General features: G+C 52.2%; 1 protein-coding gene across 5 annotated transcripts; it reads left to right on the top strand.

Moving 5' to 3' along the window:
* The first annotated feature begins 746 nt into the window (after window positions 1-746).
* B9D1 (B9 domain containing 1) lies at window positions 747-20,267 on the top strand. Of its 5 annotated transcripts, none has more exons than XM_063656237.1 (8): window positions 747-987; window positions 3,136-3,204; window positions 5,573-5,684; window positions 15,535-15,631; window positions 16,083-16,145; window positions 18,631-18,690; window positions 19,583-19,650; window positions 19,981-20,267. In XM_063656237.1, the coding sequence occupies exons 1-8, from the start codon at window positions 925-927 to the stop codon at window positions 20,121-20,123; spliced, it is 675 nt and encodes a 224-aa protein (XP_063512307.1). In that variant the 5' UTR covers window positions 747-924; the 3' UTR covers window positions 20,124-20,267. The 5 variants fall into 5 exon arrangements, with proteins under 5 accessions (XP_063512307.1, XP_063512308.1, XP_063512309.1 ...); XM_063656238.1 differs by having other exon boundaries at window positions 754-987; window positions 20,001-20,267; XM_063656239.1 differs by lacking the exon at window positions 18,631-18,690 and having other exon boundaries at window positions 754-987; window positions 20,001-20,267.
* Window positions 20,268-21,803: the final 1,536 nt, after the last annotated feature.

Here is a 21,803-nt window from a genome sequence, read left to right as displayed (position 1 = left end):
CACCCGGCCTTCCAGAGTTAGCCCCGACAGCTGTGGTCACGCCGCCCGTGCTCCGCAGCACCTTCCTCCGCCACTAAGATACAAGACTGTATCTTGACAGATTCGTGGATTCTGGCTAGCAACTCCCCTGAGCGCTGGCTGATTGGGGTGCCAGGCGCCACCCGCTGCGGGCCTCAGTTTCCCCAGCTTCGAACTAAAGAGCGATGGCTTGGATGTAAGGATTCTTGAGTTCCCTCCCAAGTTTGTTTAATAAACTTTTTCGAGGGCAAGGATCTCCAAGCCACAAGGGCGCATCCTTTTCACCTGCTTGGACGCTGCTTGGCCCCAGCTGGGGAGCCTCCTCCGAGCACCCGGCCTTCCAGAGTTAGCCCCGACAGCTGTGGTCACGCCGCCCGTGCCCCGCAGCACCTTCCTCCGCGTCCTCGCGGTGGGGCCACAGCGACATCTAGTGGCTGAATGTATTTTAAACACTCGGCTTGCTGCGGGCGTGAATCGGGGTGCTGCTCCCCAGGACTCAGCTCTCATTCGCCTCCGCGCTTCGGCGAGGAGGGGGAGCCGGGCTGAGTCAGAGTGAACACACACTCCCTGCAGGTGCAACTGAGTCAAGCGGTAGGGCTGGCTTTACCCGACAGGTCAACGCTCCCGCCCCAGGTCTCGGTCATACCTGCCCTAAGGAGGGGTGGAGCCTCGGTGTGGCTCCCCGCCCCCTTGTACCACGCCCCACACAAGCCCCGCCCCCTTATGACGGCACCCGCTCACTGCGCCTGCGCATGTCACACACACACACTCGCGTGGCCTTCGCGAAGGTGTCGCTGTCAAGAAACGTGTCCTGTGCGCTACGCCGTCTGTTTCTAGGGCAACGCCGGCGTCTCTTAGCAACCGCGCGCGGCCTAGGTGGGTCCCACCGGAACCCCCAGCCCTGCTATGGCGACCGCGAGTCCTAGCGTCTTTCTACTCATGGTCAACGGGCAGGTGGAGAGCGCCCAGGTGAGCGGCCGTGGACCCCGCCGGGCCCCGCCCCCCAGCATCCCCTGGGGCCCTTCCCTCAACCCCCCGAGCTGCCCTGTGGCCCCCGGAGAGCCACGTCATTCCTCTGAGCCTCTCGGTTAGGCGGGGGAGGGGAGCCAGCATTGGAGAGCTTGGGGCGAGGTTGCCCGGATCCTGAGTCCCGATGTGCAGGAATAGAAGCAGACCTCGAGATGTTGAGCTAGTACCGAGGTCACACTCGGCCAAGCCTGTGGGCCCTCGCACGGATCATGCCCACTTGGTTGGATCACTGGCAGGAGCCTCCGGGGATGTAACGCGAGGAGCCGAGGCTTGGCCGAGTTTCCAGCATTTGCGCCGTGTCCCGTGTGGAGTTACTGTCCCGCGTTCTGAATCCCCAGATCCTTGAACTCGGGTTCGAATCCAACCATCCAACGATGGTGGTGGCCTGGAACTGACCCAAGGAAGGTGTGCCTGCCAGGCCCGAGGGACGCTATTCTCCATCCCCCTACACTTTAGAGGAATCATTTATTGTAAATATAAACCAACACTCACCAAGTCCTCAATATGTCCCAAAGTCGGTGCTCGGCACTGGTCCATCCTTACAGCCTTACCAGATAGGCACTATTAACACCCCCATTTTACAGCTGGGGAAATATACCAAAGGAACTGGCCTGTCTGGGAATTGAACCCACGCCTATCTGACCTCAAAGCTTCACTACACTGTCCTTCCAGTCTGTTGGAGGTGGTGTTTATTATTAGTTTATTATATTATTGTGAGGATTGACTGAGACGGTTTGGGTAAGGCTCTGACAGGGCCTGATGCTTTGTAGGTGTCTCCTGCCTTCCTGTTTCATCAGGGATACTACTCCATGCTCCCACCCTGTCCGCCTCTGCCTTAGCCTAGTGCCTAAGACCGTCTTTCCCCACTCTCCTGTCCTTTCCCATTAGGGGCTCTCGGCTGGGCTGAGTCACATGTGTCTGTGCTCTCAGCATCATCGACTCCCCCCCACCACACACACACACACTGACAATCACGCTGTTCCTCCCTGGTCTGCTCTCAGCACCTCCCTCTTTTCAGGGCCTCAGCTCCAGCCTTGCATATGATGGCCTCCTGGGTTCTCAGACCTTTCACTTCAGCACCATTCCCTTACACCAGTGGTCCTCAACCATTTTGGCACCAGGGACTGATTTCGTGGAAAACAATTTTTCCACGGACAGGAGGTGGCGAGGGTTGGTTTTAGGATGATCTGGGGACATTACATTTATTGTGCACTTTATTTCTATTATTACCTTGTAAATAATAATGAAATAATTATACAACTCACCATAATGTAGAATCAGTGGGAGCCCTGAGTTTGCTTTCCTGCAACTAGATGGTCCCATCTGGGGGTGATGGGAGACAGTGACAGATCATCATGCATTAGATTCTCATAAGGAACATGCAACCTAGATCCCTCACATGTGCAGTTCACAGTAGGGTTTGCGCTCCTATGAGAATCTAATGCCGCCAGTGATCTGACAAGGAGGTGGAGCTCCTGTGGTCATGCGAGCAGTGCGGAGCATGTAAATACAGATGAAGCTTTGCTTGCTTGCCTGCTGCTCACCTCTTGCTGTGTGGACCCGTTCCTAACAGGCCACAGACTGGTACCAGTTGGGGACCCCTGCCTTAGACCTTATCTGTGCCCAGCCCTGTGCCAGGCAGTGGGGACACAGAAAGGCATTAAATCTGTTCTCTGCTCGTGGTCTAGAGGAACAGACAGACTTAGACACAGGCAACCATTGCTTTTATGGAGGGAAGTACAGGGCTAAGGGAGCCAAGAGGAGACCTTAAACCAGCCTGAGAGTTAGGGCAGGCTCCCTGAAGGGTAAGTTTTGAAGGGTGAGCAGGAGTTTTCCGGATGAAGTAGGAAGGACAAATCAGACAGAAGGCAGAGCCTGAGCAAAAGCCAGGGGCCGTGGCACCTGGGAGTCTCCCGTGAACTCCCGCTTCTTGGTCCTCAGCCTGTCTTCTGAACACATCTCCAGCCGTCTCTTAGACCCACTCGCAGGTGTCTCACGTTCAGAATTCCCCTTGGCTGCACCTGCCTAGCAAATGCATTGGCCTCAGCATGAATACCAGTCGACAGAATCTGTCTGTGCTTTTTTCAGTTTCCAGAGTATGATGACCTCTACTGCAAGTACTGCTTTGTGTACGGCCAGGACTGGGACCCCACAGCGGTAAGCTGGGCTCTTGGGCCTCCCTGGCTGCCCTCATGACTTTTGGAGTTTCTGAAGGTGTCATACCCTTCCCCTCCCCATTCAGAACCAGTTAAGAGGTAGACACTGAGTTCAGGGGAGCCCAAACGTGAGTGTTCCTGGTAAAGCGGGAGCAGAGGACACAGCCATGGTTGGACTCCCTGATCCATCCACCAAGACTGCACTCACACGCCCTACCCTGTGAGCTTCCCCGGGGCAGCAAAGAGCAACACCTGCAGCAGGAGGCAGGCCCCAGTGAGCCAGCCTGGCCGTGGCTGAGCTGTGGACACTCTGGCCAGTCCACTCACCATTTGGCCTCTCCTCAGCCAGTGGGGAGGACCTGGAGTAAAAAGAGTAGGAGCTCTCCTTCCAGGACTTCCCAAGGGGTAGCTTGCCTCCACCAGGTGAGGGACTATGGTGACAACTTCAGCCCGCTCTGTGCTCTGCTGTTTGCAAAGCACTTGTTTCATCTTCACAGCAGTTTAAGAAAAGGAGACTGAACTTATTTAAGCTCTCTGAGCCTCAGTTTCCTCATTTGTACAACTGAGATGATAATCCTTCTTTTCCCTTTACTGATTGTCTTCTGGGTGCCGGGGATGCAGGGGTGAGCAAAGCCAAACCAGAAGACCCTGCCTTCCCAGAGCGCACGTTCTTGCTGGGGGGTCAGATAATAAGGAGTGCATATTCTAGGATGTTAGTAAGCCAGAAGTGCGAGGGGGGACCAAGCCAGGAAGTGACAGGGATGAGTGATGAGACGGAGGCTGCGATCTCGCTAAGGCTGCCAGGGAGGGCCTTGCCGAGAAAGTAAATTTTGAGGAAAGACCTGAAGGAAGTGAGGGAACAAGCCATGTGGAAACCCGTGAGAACTGTCCAGGCAGAAAGAGCAGATAGTGCAAAGGCCCTGGAGCAGGAGCTTGCCTGGCATGTTTGAGGACTAGCAAGGAGGCCATGTGGCCACTGGAGAGCAAGCCAGCAGGAGAGTGGCTGGAGCAGAGAGGCACCTGGGCAGGTCTTGTAGGACTTAGAAGGTCAGAGTAAGGACTGTGACCTTTACTCAAAGGGAGATGGGATCCCGTTGGAGAGCTTTCAGCAGAGAAAGTGATCTGACTTACGTCTTTAGAAGATTCCCTGGCTTCTATGAGAAGGATAGACTCGGGGGGAAAGGGCAAGAGCGGGCAGCCCAGTTGACTCTGACAGCAGTGGAGATGGGAGAGGAGGGCAGCAGCAGTGGGGTGGCGGGAGGGGCTGGACTGCAAGTATACTCTGAAGATAGAGCCGCTGGGTTCTTTTGATGGATGTGAGGTCTGAGAGAAGGAGGAGTTAGGATTCACAGCAGGGCTTTTAGCCTGAGCACTTAGAGGTAGGCAGCTACCTTTCAGTGAGAAGAACAGATTGGGGAGAGCTACCTGGAGCTCAGCCTGGTGTGGGTTAAGGTTGAGGCACCCACTGGATATCCAAGAGGAGGTGCTGATCCAGAGTGCAGAGGCAAGGACCAGGCTGGGGACATAAATTTGGGAATCATTGACATCTAGAGCACATTGAAAGCCATGAGATGGATGCAATCACCAAGTACGGGTAGAGGAGCTGGCCAAAGATTCAGCCTTAGAACAGCAACACTGAGAAGGAACCAGCAAGAGCCACCGAGCAGGGGCCACCCTGTGCGGTGGAGAGACCCAGAAGCCAAGGGAAGACAGTGTATCAAGGAGTAAGCAGCTGCATCAGGTGCTGCTGATGGGTCACGTAACACAAGGATAGAGAAATGACCATTGGATCTAGCAATGTTGGTCACGGGCATTAATGGAGAAAACCCTTTGGTAGAGTGCTGGAGCCAGCAGTCACATTGGAGTGGGGTCACAAAAGAATAGCAGGGGAGGAATTGGAACCGGTGAGTGTGGCAGCTCTTTGAAGCAGTTTTGCTATAAAGGGAGCAGAGAAAGGGTTGGTGGGTGGAAGAAGCAGCAGAGTTGAAAGAGGACTATTTTTGATGGAGAAAACACATTTACGTATTTACCGATGGGGATACCGATGGGGATACTGATGAGGGTGGGGATGCAGGAGAGTGTAAGCATACTGGACCATTCCTTCAGTGGGGCAAGAGCTTGGGACCAGATCTCGTGCCCTTGTGCCCGGGAGAGTGGCTGGCCTCCCAGGGTTGTCAAGCTACGGTGTTAAAGTACCAGACTTAAAGAGGTACTCCATCATCTCTTAGTCCTCTTTGTTTGGAAGTTAGTGTCTTGGGAGAAGACAGCTGAGAAAACAGCCTTCCCAACTGCCTGCTGAAGGTAAGGGGAGGAGCTGCAGCAGCTTGGCTCTGCTCTGAATCCAGCTGTCTGTGTCACTGTCCCCACAGGGTCTGGAGGAGGGGATCTCACAGATCACATCCAAGAGCCAAGATGTGCGGCAAGCACTGGTGTGGAACTTCCCCATTGATGTCACCTTTAAAAGCACCAACCCCTACGGCTGTGAGTCTGCAGGGGCCCTGCGGGGTAGGGTGGCAGAGCTTTCACAAGCACCCCCAAGACAGCCTCTGCCTCATCCAGCCCATGACTGTTCACATTCAGATTGTCACCTGGGCTCTTGAAGCAGCCCTCAACGTTCTCTCTTGCCATCTGTCCCTTTCCCTCCTCTTCTTCCTCATCCCCACTCACCCCCTTCGTCTGCTACAGGCTGTGCAGCTGGCCTTCTGGAAGTTCAGAGTGCATCAGGGCTAGTGGCCATGCCTGTAAAAGGCAGGCTCCCCACCCTGGCATGCAGGACTGCGTGCAGGACTGCGGCTGTTTGGCTTGGAGGCCTGACTCTGTGCCTGCTGACTTCCCATGGCGTGTTGTGTTCTGGCTAGACCCTGGCACTTGCTCCTCCTGTGCTAGTCCCTCAACTTTCTTCATCTGAGCTTTATTCATGTCGATCCATCTGTCTGGATACCATTCCCACGTCCTAAGTCTAACCTCTTTCCCAAGGGCTTCCTGGTTGGCATTGCTTACTTTCTACCATGGCTGGTGGTTATTAACCATTCTGATCGTTCACTTGCACTTCATAAGTGCCTACTGTGCACAAAGCCTGGGCTTAGTCTCCATGGGGACTATGAATACTTTCACTGTGTGGACTCATCCGAGCTTCCCAATCATACCTGCTGGAGAGATTTCTCTCCATTTCTTTTCCCATATAAGGAAACTGACACTCAAAACTGACATCATTTGCCTTCTGTTTTACATCTAGTGACCAAGTGTGGATTTTAATTTAGGCCCATCTGATTTCACAATCTAGGCCTTTCTACTGCACGTGGCCTGGGCCTAGGCTCACCACGGTGTGGAGGGTCTGGAGCAGAAAATGCCTGGTGGTCCTCCTGAGCAGGGAATTCCATCCTGCTGTCATCATCCATGAGTAGGAAGTTTCAATAGACTTCCTGGAACAGTGCAATAGGTACTGTAGGTACTGGACCAACCTCCTCCTGCCAAGGACAGGTAGGAGAGGTAAATGTAATACACAAAAGCAAAAACAAAAAGCAACTACCTCAGAGGCATCAGAGAGTTAGCAAAATAGAAGAGATTTACCAGGCAAGATCCAGGAGAACAGAAATCCAGAGAGGTTACCCCAATCCCATCTCCTCTGGGAGTGTTTGCTGATTTCAATAGAGGTGATTGAGAGACTGATCAAGACTTTTGACAGCCTCTCTGGGCCCAGGACACAAAAAAACTGATGTTCAGAGCCTTCCAAGGGGTTGGGAGGAGGGCCTCAGGTAAATCTCACCAAACTGGGTTAAGACCCCAAAGAGCTGCCCTAGGAATAAGGGAGGGATGGAAGCAGAGCAGCCTCACAGGGATTTCAGCTCAGCCCCTGATGATTTCAACCTCCTGATTCTTGTAGTCAGCTCCAAGATTGTTACAGTCAAGGCACCTGACAAAAACAAATTAGAAACCTCTTTGGGCTGGGCATGGTGGCTCATGCCTGTAATTCCAGCACTTTGGGAGGCTGAGGCAGGCAGATCGCCTGAACTCAGGAGTTTAAGACCAGCCTGGGCAATATGGCGAAAATCTGTCTCTACTAAAAATACGAAAATTTGCTTGGCATGGGGGTGGGCGCCTGTAATCTTAGCTACTTGGGGGGCTGAGGCAGAAGGATCACTTGAGCCTAGGAGGTCAAGGCTGCAGTGAGCAGAGATCATGCCACTGCACTCCAGCCTGGGTGACAAAGTGAGACCCTGTCTCAAAAAAAAAGAAAAAAAGAAAACTCTTTGGAGAAAGATAACATCTCATAGACATAAAATTATTTCTATATATTTTTTCAAATGTAATATGTGGCATATAATAAGGCACACAAGAATCAAGACAACATAAATGATAACCAGCAAAAATAAGACAATAAGGCAATAGAGATAAACAGAATCTCCAGACACTGAAATTGTCAGATACATTTTTACTATGATCAAAAGAGATAAAACAGACTGAGAATTATGGCAGAGAACTAGGAAGCCTGACTTTTTTTTTTGAGACTGAGTCTTGCTCTGTTGCTCAGGCTGGAGTGCAGTGGCACGATCTCAGCTCACTGCAAGCTCTGCCTCCTGGGTTCATGCCATTCTCCTGCCTCAGCCTCTCGAGTAGCTGGGACTACAGGCGCCCGCCACCGCGCCTGGCTAATTTTTTTTTTTTTTTTTTTTTTTTTGTATTTTTAGTAGAGACGGGGTTTCACCATGTTAGCCAGGATGGTCTTGATCTCCTGACCTCATGATCTGCCTGCCTCAGCCTCCCAAAGTGCTGGGATTACAGGTGTGAGCCACCACGCCCAGCCGATTTTTTTTTTTAAATTGCAGACAGAGTCTTGCTCTGTCTCTCTGAGTCAAGTGGTGCCATTTCAGCTCATTGCAGCCTCTACCTCCTGGATTCAAGCGATTCTTACGCCTCAGCCTCCCGAGTAGCTGGGACTACAGGCATGCACCACCATATCCAGCTAATTTTTTGTATTTTTAGTAGATACAGGGTTTCACCATGTTGGCCAGGCTGGTCTTGAACTCCTGAGCTCAGGCAATCCTCCCACCTCGGCCGAAGAAAGTTCTGGTGTTACAGGCTTGAGCCCCATGCCTGGCCATATTTTTTAAACATTGTAATAGAAATTCTAGAATTGAAAAATATGATAACCAAAAGCAGGAATTCAGCAGATTAAACACAGCTGAAGAGATAATTATATACTGAAAGCTAGGTCAAAGGAAAATATCGACAGTGAAACCCAAGAATAGGAAATATAGACGAGAAGGTAGGAGACAGAGAATACTGAAAGTCTGCCATATGGAATTGGAATCCTGCTAGGAGGGGAGAGGACAAGATAGAGACAATATTGGAAGGGATAAATAGCTACAATTCTTTTCAAAACTGATGAGACACATCAAGCCACAAATTCAAGAAGACAAACCTCAAGCAGGATAAATGGAAGAAACCCACCCCTAGGTGCATGATAATCAAACAGTTGAAAACCAAAGACAAAAAGAAAATCTTTTTTTTTTTTTTTTTTTTTGAGACGGAGTCTTGCTTTGTCACCCAGGCTGTAGTGCAGTGGTGTGATCTCGGCTCACTGCAACCTCTGCCTCCCAGGTTCAAGCAATTCTCTGCCTCAGCCTCCCGAGTAGCTGGGGATTACAGGTGCCTGCCACCACGCCTGGCTAATTTTTGTATTTTTAGTAGAGATGGGGTTTCACCATTTTGGTCAGGCTGGTCTTGAACCCCTGACCTCATAATCCACCCACCTCAGCCTCCCAAAGTGCTGAGATTACAGGCATGAGCCACTGCACCCAGCCAAAAAGAAAATCTTGAAAGCAGCTAGTACACAGATGTATGCATTTGTCAAAATCCATTGAATAGTACACTTTAAGATTTATGTTTCATTATGCATAAATTTTATCTCGAAAGAACTGTGAACAAATATTGAGCTCTATTTGCTGACATGCAGAGTGAAGTATTTTGGGGAAAGTGTCCAGAGATCTAATTTACTTTTAAATTCCTCACAAGTAGGATGAGTTGACTGAGGCATGGGGAGAGGCAGTAAAGCAAGTAGACTCAGCTGTCAGTGGTGATCCGGTAGTGAGTCAGCGCCAGTACATTGGAACTCTTTTAGCTTTTCAGGAGGAGTGGAGTATATTCTTTGACCGCAGTGAAGTTAAGCTAGGGACCAATAGCAAGGATAATGAGAAAAATCTCCATATGTTTGAAAAATAAGAAAATAACTTCTAAAAACAACCCATATGTCAAAGAAGAAATACTGATGGAATAATGGAATTTTGAATTGAATGACAATAAAAATACTGAGCTATTTAAATTTGCAGAGGGCAGTTAAAGTCATGGATAGAGGGAAATTTTGTAATTTTATTTTATTTTTAAATTTTATTTATTTATTTAATTTTTTGAGACAGAGTTTTGCTCTTGTTGCCCAGGCTGGAGTGCAGTGGCACGATCTTAGCTCACTGCAACCTCCTCCTCCTGGGTTCAATCGATTCTCCTGCCTCAGCCTCCTTAGTAGCTGGGATTACAGGCATGCACCACTACGCCCGGCTAATTTTGTATTTTTAGTAGAGACAGGTTTTCTCCATGTTTGTCATGCTGGTCTCGAACTCCTGACCTCAGGTGATCTGCCCGCCTCGGCCTCCCAAAGTGCTGGGATTACAGGCGTGAGCCACCATGCCTGGCCGTATTTATTTATTTTTTGAAATGAAGTCTTGTTTTTGTTGCCCAGGCTGGAGTGCAATAGCATGCGGTCTTGGCTCACTGCAAACTCTGCCTCCTGAGTTCAAATGATTCTCCTGCCTCACCCTCCCAAGTAGCTAGGATTACAGGCGCCTGCCCCTATGCCCAGCTAATTTTTTTGTGTTTTTATTAGAGACGGGGTTTCACCATGTTGGCCAGGCTGGTCTCGAACTCCTGACATCAGGTGATACACCTGCCTCAGCCTCCCAAAGTGCTGGGATTACAGACGTGAGGCACTGCGCCTGGCCAATTTTGTAATTTTAAATGCATATTAGAGAAGAAAATAGGCTGAAAAATTAATGATTTCGGCATCCATCTTAAGAAATTAGTGGCTGGGTGCGGTGGCTCATGCCTATAATCCCAGCATTTTGGGAGGCCGAGGCGGGTGGATCACGAGGTCAGGAGTTCAAGACCAGCCTGGCCAACATGTGAAACCCCATCTCTACTAAAATACAAAAAATTAGCCGGGTGTGGTGGTGCGCTCCTGTAGTCCCAGCTACTCGGAAGGCTGGGGCAGGGGACTTGCTTGAACCCAGGAGGCAGAGATTGCAGTGAGCTGAGATCGCATCACTACACTCCAGCCTGGCGACAGAGTGAGACTCCATCTCAAAAAAAAAAAAAAGAAGTAGTTAGTAAAAGAAGGCTGTGTGTGGTAGCTCACGCCTGTAATCCCAGCACTTTCGGAGGCCAAAACGGGTGGATCACCTGATGTCAGGAGTTCGAGACCAGCCTGGCCAACATGGTGAAACCCCATCTCTACTAAAAATATTAAAAATTAGCCAGGCATAGGCTGGGCGCGGTGGCTCATACCTGTAATCCCAGTACTTTGGGAGGCCAAGGCGGGCGGATCACCTGAGGTCGGGAGTTCGAGACCAGCCTGGCCAACATGGAGAAACCCTGTCTCTACTAAAAATACAAAATTACCCAGGCGTGGTGGCACATACCTGTAATTCCAGCTACTCGGGAGGCTGAGGCAGGAGAATTACTTGAACCCAGGAGGTGGAGGTTGCAGTGAGCCAAGATCATGCCATTGCACTCCAGCCTGGGCAACAAGAGCAAAACAACATCTCAAAAAAAAAAAAAAAAAAAATTAGCCAGGCCCGTGGCAGGTGCCTATAATCCCAGCTACTGGGGAGGCTGAGTGAGGCAGGAGAATCACTTGATCCTGGGGGCAGAGGTTGCACAGTGAGCTGAGATTGTGCCACTTCACTCCAGTCTGGGCGAAAGAGTGAAACTCAATCTCAAAAAAAAAAAAAAAAAAAGAAATTAGTAAAAGAATAGCAAGTTAAACCCAAAGAAAGCAGAATAGAATGAGACACAGCAGAATTAATTCATTAAACAGAAAGCACACTTACAACAGAAGAGATGAAAGAGGCAAAAGTTGGTTTTTAAAACTGAAAACCCCAAGTTAAGACGATGAAAAAGAAAACAGGCTAAGCGGGGTCACTCACGTCTATAATCCCAACACTTTGGGAGGCTGAGGCAGTAGGATCGCTTGAGCCCAGGAGTTCGAGACTAACCTGGGCAACATGGTGAGACCCTGTCTCTACAAAAAATAGAAAAATTGGCCAGGCACAGTGGCTCACACCTGTAGTCCCAGTTACTCGGGAGGCTGAGGTGGGAGGATTGCTTGAGCCTAGGGATTTGGGGGTGTAGTGAGCTATGATCATGCTACTGCACTCCAGCCTGGGTGCCAGTGCTAGACCCTATCTCTAAAAGAGAAGAAAAAGAAACAGAAGACAGAAATGGCAGGAATGAAAAAGGAACATGTTACAGATCTTGCAGACAGTAAAAAGATAAGATATAAAGAACAGCCATTTGCTATACATTTGGCAAGGTAGATGAAATGGTCAAATTCCTAGAAAAAGATAACTACCAAAACTGCAAAAAAGGAATAAGAATCTGAGTAGTCCTGTATCTATTAAATTGAATCTATAATTAAAAATGTTCTCACAAAGCAAGTTCCAAGTCCAAGTGTCTTCATCACTGAGTTCCACCAGGCATTTAAAGAATGACACCTTCCATGGCAGAAGTGTAAGAAAAAAAAAGAGAAAGTAACAGCAGACTTACACAAACTCCTAGAACTGAAAAGATTAAACATTCCCCAACTTTTTTAGGTCAGCATAGTTTTGATTCTAAAGCCTGCTGAGGACATTAAAAAGAAGAAACTCCTTCTTGAACACAGTTGCAAAACTCCCAAACAAAATATTCAGAAACTGAATTCAAAACTCCCAAATGAAATATTCAGAAACTAGCAAGATAAAAAAAGGATAATATAATACATCATGAGAAGTAGGATTTATTCCAAAAATACAAAGGTTTTATGACATCTATAGTTGGCCAGGCACAGTGGCTCATATGGAGGCCGAGGTGGGAAGATTGCTTGAGTCCAGGAGTTTGAGACCAACCTGGGCAACGTAGCAAGACCCTGTCTCTAAATAATTCACCACATTAAAAAGAAGAAAAGTCAGAGTCAGGCCAGGCATCATGGCTCACACCTGTAATCCCAGCACTTTGGGAGGCCGAGGCAGGCAGATCATTTGAGGTCAGGAATTTGAGACCAGCCTGGCCAACATGGTGAAACTCCGTCTCTACCAAAAATACAAAAATTAGCCGGGTTTGCTGGCACACGCCTGTGATCCCAGCTACTTGGAAAGCTGAGGCAGGAGAATCGCTTGAACCTGGGAGGCAGAGGTTCCAGTGAGCCAAGAGTGCAGCACTGCACTCCAGCCTGGGTGACAGAGCAAGACTCCATCTCAAAAAAAAAAAAAAAAAAAAAAGAAAGAAAAATCATGATCATCCCCATAAATGAAGAAAACACATGGTAAAATTCAACTCCCATTCATGATAAAAGCTTAGTAAACTAGGAATAGAAGGAAGCTTCCCTAACCTGATCAAGATTATCTCTGAAAAGCTAGAGCAAACATCACTTTTACTGGTGAAATGTTGAAAGATTTTTCTGCAACCTCTGCCTCCTGGGTTCAAGTGATTTTGGTGCCTCAGCCTTCCAAGTAGCTGGGAATACAGGCATGCGCCACCACGCCCGGCTAATTTTTGGTTTTGTTTTTGTTTGTTTTTTTTAATTTCTGAGATGGAGTCTTGCTGTGTCTCCCAGGCTGGGGTGCAGTGGCACGATCTCAGCTCACTGCAACCTCTGCCTCCTGGGTTCAAGCAATTCTGCCTCAGCCTCCCGAGTAGCTGGGACTACAGGAACATGCAGCCAATTTTTGTATTTTTAGTAGAGATGGGGTTTCACCATGTTGGCCAGGCTGGTCTTGAATTCCCATCCTCAGATGATCCACCTGCCTCAGCCTCCCAAAGTGCTGGGATTATAGGTGTGAGCCACCGTGCCTCGCCTAATTTTTGTATTTTTCATAGAGAAGGGGTTTTGCCACGTTGCCCAGGCGGGTCTTGAACTCCTGGCCTCAAGTGATCTGCCACCTCAGCCTCCCAAAGTGCTGGGATTACAGGCATGAGCCACTGCTCCCAGCCTGGTCTTTTTAATAAATGGTGCTGGGACAATTTGATATACATAGGAAAAAACTTCAGCCTGTCCTCATACACACAAGTCAATTTCAGATGGATATGTAGCACAGAGGACTATAGCCATGGTATCAGGGTAAGGGAAGATTTTCTCGGAGGACTCCATAAAGGAGAAGATCAATGAAGTTGACTATATTAAAATTAAGGGCTTATATTCATCCAGAGACATCACTAAAAGTGAAAAGTCACAGGATAAACACATATATACACACTATAAATCAATAAGAAAAAGGCCAGGCCAGGCAAGGTGACTCACACCTGTAATCCCTGCACTTCGGGAGGCTGAGGCAGGAAGATCGCTTGAGCCCGAGTTTGAGACTAGCCTGGGCAACATAGTGAGACCCCATCTCTACAAAAAATTTAAAAATTAGTCAGGCGTGGCGGCACATGCCTGTAGTCTCAGCTACTTGGGAGGCTGAGGTGGGAGGATCACTTCAGCCCAGGAGGTTGAGGTTGCAGTGAGCCATGATTGCACCACTGCACTCCAGCCTGGGCAACAGAGCAAGACCCTGTCTCAAAAAAAAAAAAAATGTTTTTAATGAAGAAAAAAGAAAAAGACCATCCAGTAGAAAACCAGGCAAGAGACTTGAGTAGGTTCTTCACAAAAGAGGACATCCAGGTGACCAAGAAACAGGTAAAGGTCTCAACCTTATTTCAGTAAGAAAAATCTAAAATGAAGGAAAATGTAATTTAAAGCTACAGTGAGCTACCACTATTCTCTCACTAGGACAGCTCAAATTTAAAAGATTGGTAATGCCATGTTTTGGTGAGGTACAGAGGAGCAGGAATCAGATACCACTGCTGGGGGAGTGCTGGCTGATAGGTCCGTGCTGGCAGCTTGGTGTTACCTTTTGGGAGGGAACATACATGGGCCCTGTGCAGTGTCATTCTTGGGTGTGTGCCCACCAGAGATGTGTGCACGCGAGTATCGAGAGCCTGCACCATGGTGCTCAGCACTGGGTGCGTGGCCCCCAGAGGAAGGGCAGCCCATGTGTCCATCAGCACTAGAATGAACACTCATTGTGACAGATTCCCACGCAGAATGTTATATGGTATTGAACATGAACACACCCCTTTACAGGAAACCATCTGAGAAAATCTCATGGACATAATTTTGGATTAGAGGCTGGGCACAAAAATAAATATACTGTATAATTCCTTTTGTATAAACTTTCAAAAACATTGGTAAAGGTAAAGTACCAGGTTTGGATGCATTCTTTGGCAGTGAAGTCTTAAAGAAAAGTAAACAGGTAGTTTCATAAAATTCAGAATAATGGTTACCTTTGGTGGAAGGTAGTAATGGGAAGGGCACAAACCTCTCCCTAACATTTACTGAGCACTTACTATGCATTAGGTACTATTTCATGTGTTTTAGAGATGATGAAACAGGGGCAGAGAGGTTGGCTAACTTGCCTCAGCCGTGGCTGCAGGATCAGAGCCTGGCAGGCTGGCTCCTAGTCCCTCCCTGGGCCTCACCTGAAACTGGCAAGGTGAAAGTGCCTCATGCGCCTCAATGGCAACATGAAGCAGGTGTAAAAACAGCCACACCTATTATAGTACCTACAATATTTTAAAGGAAAATGCCCAGAAGGTTATTGTTTTCTCTCTGACTTCTAGACACCCCCAAAATGAGCCCCTGCCACCTCAGTCCCATGAGCCCGCCTCCATCAGGAAGGGAGCACCCAGAGAGCAGAGGTCCTTAGTCAGCCGTGATCATAGCTGGGGCCCTGGGCCCAGAATAAGGCCTCTGGAAGTGCCTCCTTGTACATGGAGTGACTGAGTGGGCACTGACTCCACAGCGGTGATAAGGGGTATGGAGTGTGTGCCCAGGCCTCAGTGGAGACACAGGAAGTACCAGGGTGGGCAGAAGTCTTTGGCACAGTCTGGGTTCCCATGCCTGCTTCTGTCCCCTCTCAAGCCTGCCACCCCAGGGTTTTGAGCTCCATCCTTTGAGCACCCTCAGCTGGACACGCCCTGTTCTCTGCCCTGCACCTCCCCCGTGTGTCCTCATGTGCCCACCCCCTGCCTTGTCCTTCCCAAGGGCCACAGATCGTGCTCAGCGTGTATGGACCAGATGTGTTCGGGAACGATGTGGTTCGCGGCTATGGGGCTGTGCACGTGCCCTTCTCACCTGGCCGGTAGGTCCTCATTCTGACCTGGGCCCTGGGCAGGGCTTGTCCTAGGACAGACCTCACCTCGTTTTCTGTCTTAGGTTCAGGCTGGGAATGCTCTGGGGTCCCCAGGGGCCTGGGCAGCTCAGCCTGGTGGCCAGGGGGGTTGTAGCCTGTATTTGGGAGGAGAACCTTTCGGATGGGTGGTGCCAGCCACACACCAGGTGGGTTGGGGAGGTAATGGGACCCAGAAAAGAAAAGACCCTGAGGGACTCTGACCTCCATGAGGCTGTCTCCTGGCGCTCAGCACCTTGCCCAGGCACAGGGGTGCTCAGTTAGCACAGGTTGGATTTGTTGACATTGGCCCTGACTTGGCCCACACTGCAGCTGCACTGGCCTGATCTGAGGGTTTCTTCTCCCTGGAGGCTCAGAAAGGTCTGTTACTCAGCATCTCTGTCTGCAAAAACATTTGTTTCAGGCACAAAAGGACCATTCCCATGTTTGTCCCAGAATCTACATCTAAACTGCAGAAATTTACAAGGTGAGTCTTGTACCCATAACCCCAGCCCCTCCTTCTGATCTACTGGATGAATGGATGTCCCGTTCTACCCCTCAGTTTGTGCCTGGTCGCCTCCTCAGATCTGCAAGCTGCTCCACCCACTGAGGACAAATAGAAACAGGTCCCCTGGGAGTGCTGAGTCACGGGGCTCCCTTCAGCCCTGTTCCAGCAGCAGAAGGCCGGGCGATTTTACCCTGTGCCCTGTGAAAAATCTTTGTGTCAGATGGAGCAGAGGAAAAACTCTTGTCAGATGGGAAAAATGCTCATGACATAATGTGACATTAAAAGGTGGGAAACAAGAGGATATAGCAGTATGAGTCAGACACCTTGGAACAGTAATCATGATAAATGCCTTTACATGTGGGAGTCTCTGGCCGGAGCTGACATTTGCGCAGAGGCTTAGTGTGGAGGGAAGAGCCGGGGAAGAACATCAGGCACAGGGAACAGTGCCTGCCAGGCTGAGGAGAGCGTGAGCTTAGCATGCTAGAAGAAGCCAGGACGGTGGTGTGGCCAGGACGGTGGTGTGGCCAGGACGGCAGTGTGGCCAGTAAGTGGTAAGCCAGGCAGAATGAGGGAGACATCAGGGAGGCAGGCAGGGGCCAGGACACAAGGGCCTGCAGGGAGGGCCCAGGGGATGCCTGGATGCAGCCCCAGCAGGAAGGCCTCTTACCCCTGCCCACATCCAAGTGGGAGCTTAGAAGGCCAGCTGGGCCCTGGCCTTCTGACTCGAGGCCCATTTGTGCAGTTGGGCAGCAAGCCTCTGCCGCCCCCGGCAGATCAGTGAGGCACAAGTGGGACGTGGAGGACTCCCTGGGTTCCAGGGCAGCAGCCGGCAAGCAGCCCCTGCGAGCCTGACCAGTACTGGGCGTGAGACCAGGCCAGAGCCCTGCTGGGTGGAGGGACAGCATCGCGCCCCAGGGCTGAGAGTGCTTCACTGAGCTCTGAGAGCCGTGGAGGAGAGGAAGGGCAGGGTCTCTGCTGGCCTCAGCCTGAGAATTTGTGTGCCCACTGCCCCAGGAGTCCTTCTGGGAGGCCACCCTGTGGCAAAGGACTTCTTTCCCAGATGACCTGGGCCAGTATCACCTGGAGGTGACAATCCCCATGCCACAGGCTGTCAGGGAGGCAGCGAGGCAGTGCCCATCAGTGGGTTGGGAAAGCCTAAGAGATTGGGGACCCACACAGCCATCCAGGCTGGGTTGTTCACCCTGTTCTACCGCCCACAGCTCCAAGGAGGACTTTGGGCCTCCAGGGGACAGCTCACTGAGGAAAGGGTTTCACAGCCCCTGTAGAGGGGCTCGCAACTGGGCAAGGCAGTGTGTGCTTGGATTACAAAAACTGGAGAAAGTTCTGATTAGTGAAAGCAGTTTGATTGGCAGAATCTTCCCAAATATGGAGGCTCCTTGCTCAGGCTGAGACCTCGGTCATCCCCACTCCTCTCCCAGCCTCTCCCCACATCCTCCAGCGCTGGCCTAGGGCCTGCCCCAAACACTCTTGGCCCTTGTATTCGTTTCCCATGGTGGCTGCTGCAACAAAACACACAAATGTGATAGCTGAAAACAGCAGAAATGTATGTCCTCACAGTGCTGAAGGCCAGGCTCAAAATCCAGGTCACTGGGCCCAGAAAAGGCACCACAGGGCTGTGCTCCCTCCCAAGGCTGTAGGGGAGACTCTGTTGCCCTTTCAGTTTCTCTTGGCCCCAGCCTTCCTTGGCTTGTGGCCTCATCACTCGAGTCCCAGCCTTTAGGGTCCACCTGGATAGTCGCCTCAAGATCCTTAGCCTAATCATATCTGTGCAAAGTGCACGTGACCCTGTTTCTCAATTAGGTCTCGTGCATGGTTTCCCAGGACTAGGATCTGCTATCTCTGAGGGGCCGTCATCAGCCTGCTGCAACCCCTCCAGTCTAGTCTTCACACAGCAAGAAAAACGGTGTTCCTAAAACACAACTGGGGCCACACCCCTCCCCTGCTAGAACCCGCCTCTGTCAGGATGAACTTCAACCAGAATGCTGCCAGGCTGGTGGCCAGGCCCTGCCTGCCTCATGGCCTCTGCCCACTTGCTGCCCGTCTACCTCAGTTCCTGCAGTCTGAGGGGTCCTTCCCTGCCTCAGGTCCTTGCCTGGAACGCTCTCCCAGAACAGCCTGTCTTGTCTCCCCCACCCCAGCCAGCTAAGCAGACCACCCGGGTGGACCCCAGGAAAGAAATTCGGTGGGAATGGGAGCTCTATGTGAGCTCCGGGATGGGATCTGCTGGGCACAGTGGGGATGCTCCCAGGCCCCAGTCCTCACACACAGCCTCTTGTGAGGTGGGTGCTGTGAGAGTCTTGCTCTCCCAAAGGAGAAACTGAGGCGCAGGGTTTGTGGCTGCTCATCCCTTCCCCTTGGGGAGTGCCTGCTGGCTTTCACTCCCTGGCTCCCTCCTTGGGGTTGGGGGCTGGTGGGCAGCACTCCCTGGCTGTGGTCTCCACAGGCCAACTCTGCGGCAGCCGAGAGCCCCTCCCTGGCCAGGGCCCCTCTGCAGCAGCCCCAGGTGAGCGCTGGTGCCCACCTCAGAGATGGAGAGGCCACGGGGAGGGCGGTGCGTGGGCTGTTGGGTTGGCATGGTTGCCAGCGACCCTCGGGGCCGGGTGTGTCCGTGCGGGGGGCCTTGGGAGCTGTGGTACAGAGGAGGCACGGCCGCGAGTCCCGGCGGGGCGAAGCCCGCGGCTGCTGGACCCACCCGGCCGGGAATAGTGCTCCTGGTTGTTTCCGGCTCGCGTGGGTGTGTCGGCGGCGGGGCCTGACACCCCCGGCCTCCTGGCCTCCCGCCTGGCCCAACTGGGGTCTGGGGCTGGGGAGGGAGCATGCTCAGCCTGGTGGCTGTGTGCCGCCCCTGGCGGGGCCTGCGGTGGGTGCCAAGATAGGAAGTGACATGCCCTGGACCCCACACTAGTGGGAGGTAAGGCTGAGGAGCCCAGTTCTGGCCCTTCTGCCCACCCCACAGACTCTGTGGGGTAGGACCCCCTTCCAGGGAGGCTGGAGGGTCACACTGTCCCCTCCCTTCCCCCACCTCAGCTGCTGTCACTTTTCTGGGATTTCTGGGGGTTCAGGCAGCACCCCCACCCCAGAATCTCCCTGAGCTCTCATTCCCAGTGAACCAAACCCATGGAAGCCAGAGATGGAAAAGCCTAACCGGCCAGCGGAGGCAGCATGGCTGCAGAGCACGAGGCCTGGCTAGGCTGTGTGACCCCAGCAAGGGACACCCCACGCTGGAGCCCAGCCACCGGGAAGGCTCTGCTTAGGGCCTGACTCCTGGTGGGGGTGGGGTGCGGTTGGAACAGGAGTGCTGGTTTCTGAACCGAGGAGATCCCACATCCAGCGTCGTCCAAGGCCAGGAATGCCCAGGTGGGGCCCTGCTCACCTGTGTTCTTCTGTGTTCCCAGCTGGTTCATGGGGCGGCGGCCCGAGTACACAGACCCCAAGGTGGTGGCTCAGGGTGAAGGCCGGGAAGGTAAAGCTCCCTCCCCTCTCTTACCCCCAGCCCCGAGACAGGTTAGAGCCTGGGAGTGGGTGGGCCCAGGGTTGGGGTGAATGCCGGGGACCTGCCAGGTACATGGGAGCTAGCCCACAAATGTTCCCAGATGAGGGCCTGGTTGGAGCACAGAGGGTTTGTCATGTCTGCCTGTCCCGGCAGCCCCTTTACCTCCCAGTGAGGGGCTTGGGTCAGGCGCTGTTGTCCCCATTTTACAGATGAGAACGCTGAGGCTGAGAGATTCCCAGATCAACCTGGGTCTGTCTCTGCCCCAGCCCAGCCTGGCTGATGCTGCCCTTCTGTCCCCAGTGACCCGTGTCCGTTCTCAGGGCTTTGTCACCCTCCTCTTCAACGTGGTGACCAAGGACATGAGGAAACTGGGCTACGACACTGGGCCTTCTGACACACAGGGTGTGTCGGGGCCCAACCCGCCCCAGCGCTTCCCCCAGTGAAGGCTCCACAGGCTGCCCAGTCTCTGATAATGAAGGGCTGCCTTCCCGGAGTCAGCCGCTGGCCATCGGCCTGAAGGGCAGCCTGGTGGCCAGAGCTGGGGGCACACAGAATAGTTTTATATAATAAAGTCTCATTTTCAGAGAGCCTAGGCCTGGGGCTGCCTTCTCTCCTGTTTAGCCCCTCCCCCACAGGAGCTGGGGGCTCTTGGGCCTTTCCTGGCCCCACCTCCAGGGCTCTCCCCATCCCTACCCCTTGTGCCGTGGAAGCTGCCAGGAGACCAGACCGTGCAGCAGGATGGCATGTGGGATGGGAGCTTTGACATAACCAGGTTCTGCCACTCAAAGCTGTGTGGCCTTTTCTATACCTCAACACATTGTTCCTTGAACTAACTGGGCATGGCACCCTCCTTAGAGGCTTGGGGTTAAGTAGAATCACCCGCTCAGCCGTGCTCCTGGCCGCCAGCCTCCCTTGGCAAGGAGAGAACCCTGTTATTGGGAGCTGGATGGTGAGGTACCTGGGGGATGGCAGACCCTCAGCCTGCCCACTCCCCTCTTTTGCCCCCCTACCCGCAGTCCAAGGATGGAGGCTGGAAACCTCTCAGAGGTGGGAGGCCGCTGGCTGGGGTCCAGCTTTCTGGCAGCCCCTTGGCAGGAGAGGAAGGTGAGCCCCCTGGCTCAACACCTGACCTCTGAGGTTGCCCGGGCCCTTCTGGAAGCAAAGCCCCTTCAGCATTACTTTGGGAGGCCCTGGCCCTGGGCCTCCCCACCTTCACAAGAACCCCTGGCACCTCACGAGGCAGCCCTGGGCCCTCTCTGCCCTGCCACTGAGCTTTCAGCAGACATGCTGCCCCAGCCTAGATACTGCCCTCAGCGGGATCCAAGAGAAACCACAGGCTCCTGGCAAACCCCCACCTCCCAGCCTCGCCCATGTTGCCCTGGACTGTCATGGCACTTGCCCTGAGACCATCTGGGCCGACCCTCTTCTGCCCTTTATCTCACGAGCACTCCCGTGCCCTCCCCCCAACTCACTGTGCGTTCTGAAACTCATCGTCTGTTGTCAGCAAAATTCCTGTGATTCTGACCATCTTCTCGGAATAGGAAGTTCCCTCTGCCTTCTGGCGTTACTGAGGCCCACTCAGTCCCCTGCAGCCCTCTTAAGTGGAATCTCTTTCCTCCCACTCCCCATGTGCGGTGAGCCTAGAGCAGGGGTGTGTCCTTGCCTCTTCCTCAACCTCCTCACTTGGAACAATCTTCACCTCTACCCCTCACAGCCAGGCATATCTCTTGTTACTGGTGAAGGCACTGCCTCCGAAGTCTGGATTGATGCATCCCTCCCTCAGGCCAGGCCCTCCCTCATGTGGCGCTTCCCTGTGCTCTTCAAACCACCAGGCCCTCCAAGCTCCTGGCCCAGCCCCTTTTTGCCAACCATCAGCCCCTCTTTACTTGCTTTCCTCCCAACCCAGTTTAGAACTCCTGGTCATCTGCATGCACTTCCCATAGTGCCCTCCATCCTTCGTTTATGCTCACCTGGCAAGGTCTCCGCCCTGGTGACAGCCAGCTGTTCCTTCGCCTTCCCTGCACCTGCCTGAGCCCCCCAGAGCCGCAACGGCTCATGTTCCATCCATGGCCCAGGTCTGTGTTTCCTTAGACAACTCCCTCATGCATTCTCTGAGGAAACCT

Source organism: Pongo pygmaeus, chromosome 19 (assembly GCF_028885625.2).
Source record: "Pongo pygmaeus isolate AG05252 chromosome 19, NHGRI_mPonPyg2-v2.0_pri, whole genome shotgun sequence".
In the NCBI taxonomy this organism is placed as follows: Eukaryota; Metazoa; Chordata; class Mammalia; order Primates; family Hominidae; genus Pongo; species Pongo pygmaeus.
This window is presented reverse-complemented; position numbering and strand designations above follow the sequence as displayed.

Bases quoted from the DNA above. Each gene is read 5' to 3' on its own strand.
- B9D1 (XM_063656237.1), top strand. From the start codon at position 925: ATGGCGACCGCGAGTCCTAGCGTCTTTCTACTCATGGTCAACGGGCAG. The intron at 988-3,135 runs GTGAGCGGCCGT...TGCTTTTTTCAG, and splicing joins GGCAGGTGGAGAGCGCCCAG to TTTCCAGAGTATGATGACCT. The intron at 5,685-15,534 runs GTGAGTCTGCAG...GTCCTTCCCAAG, and splicing joins AAGCACCAACCCCTACGGCT to GGCCACAGATCGTGCTCAGC.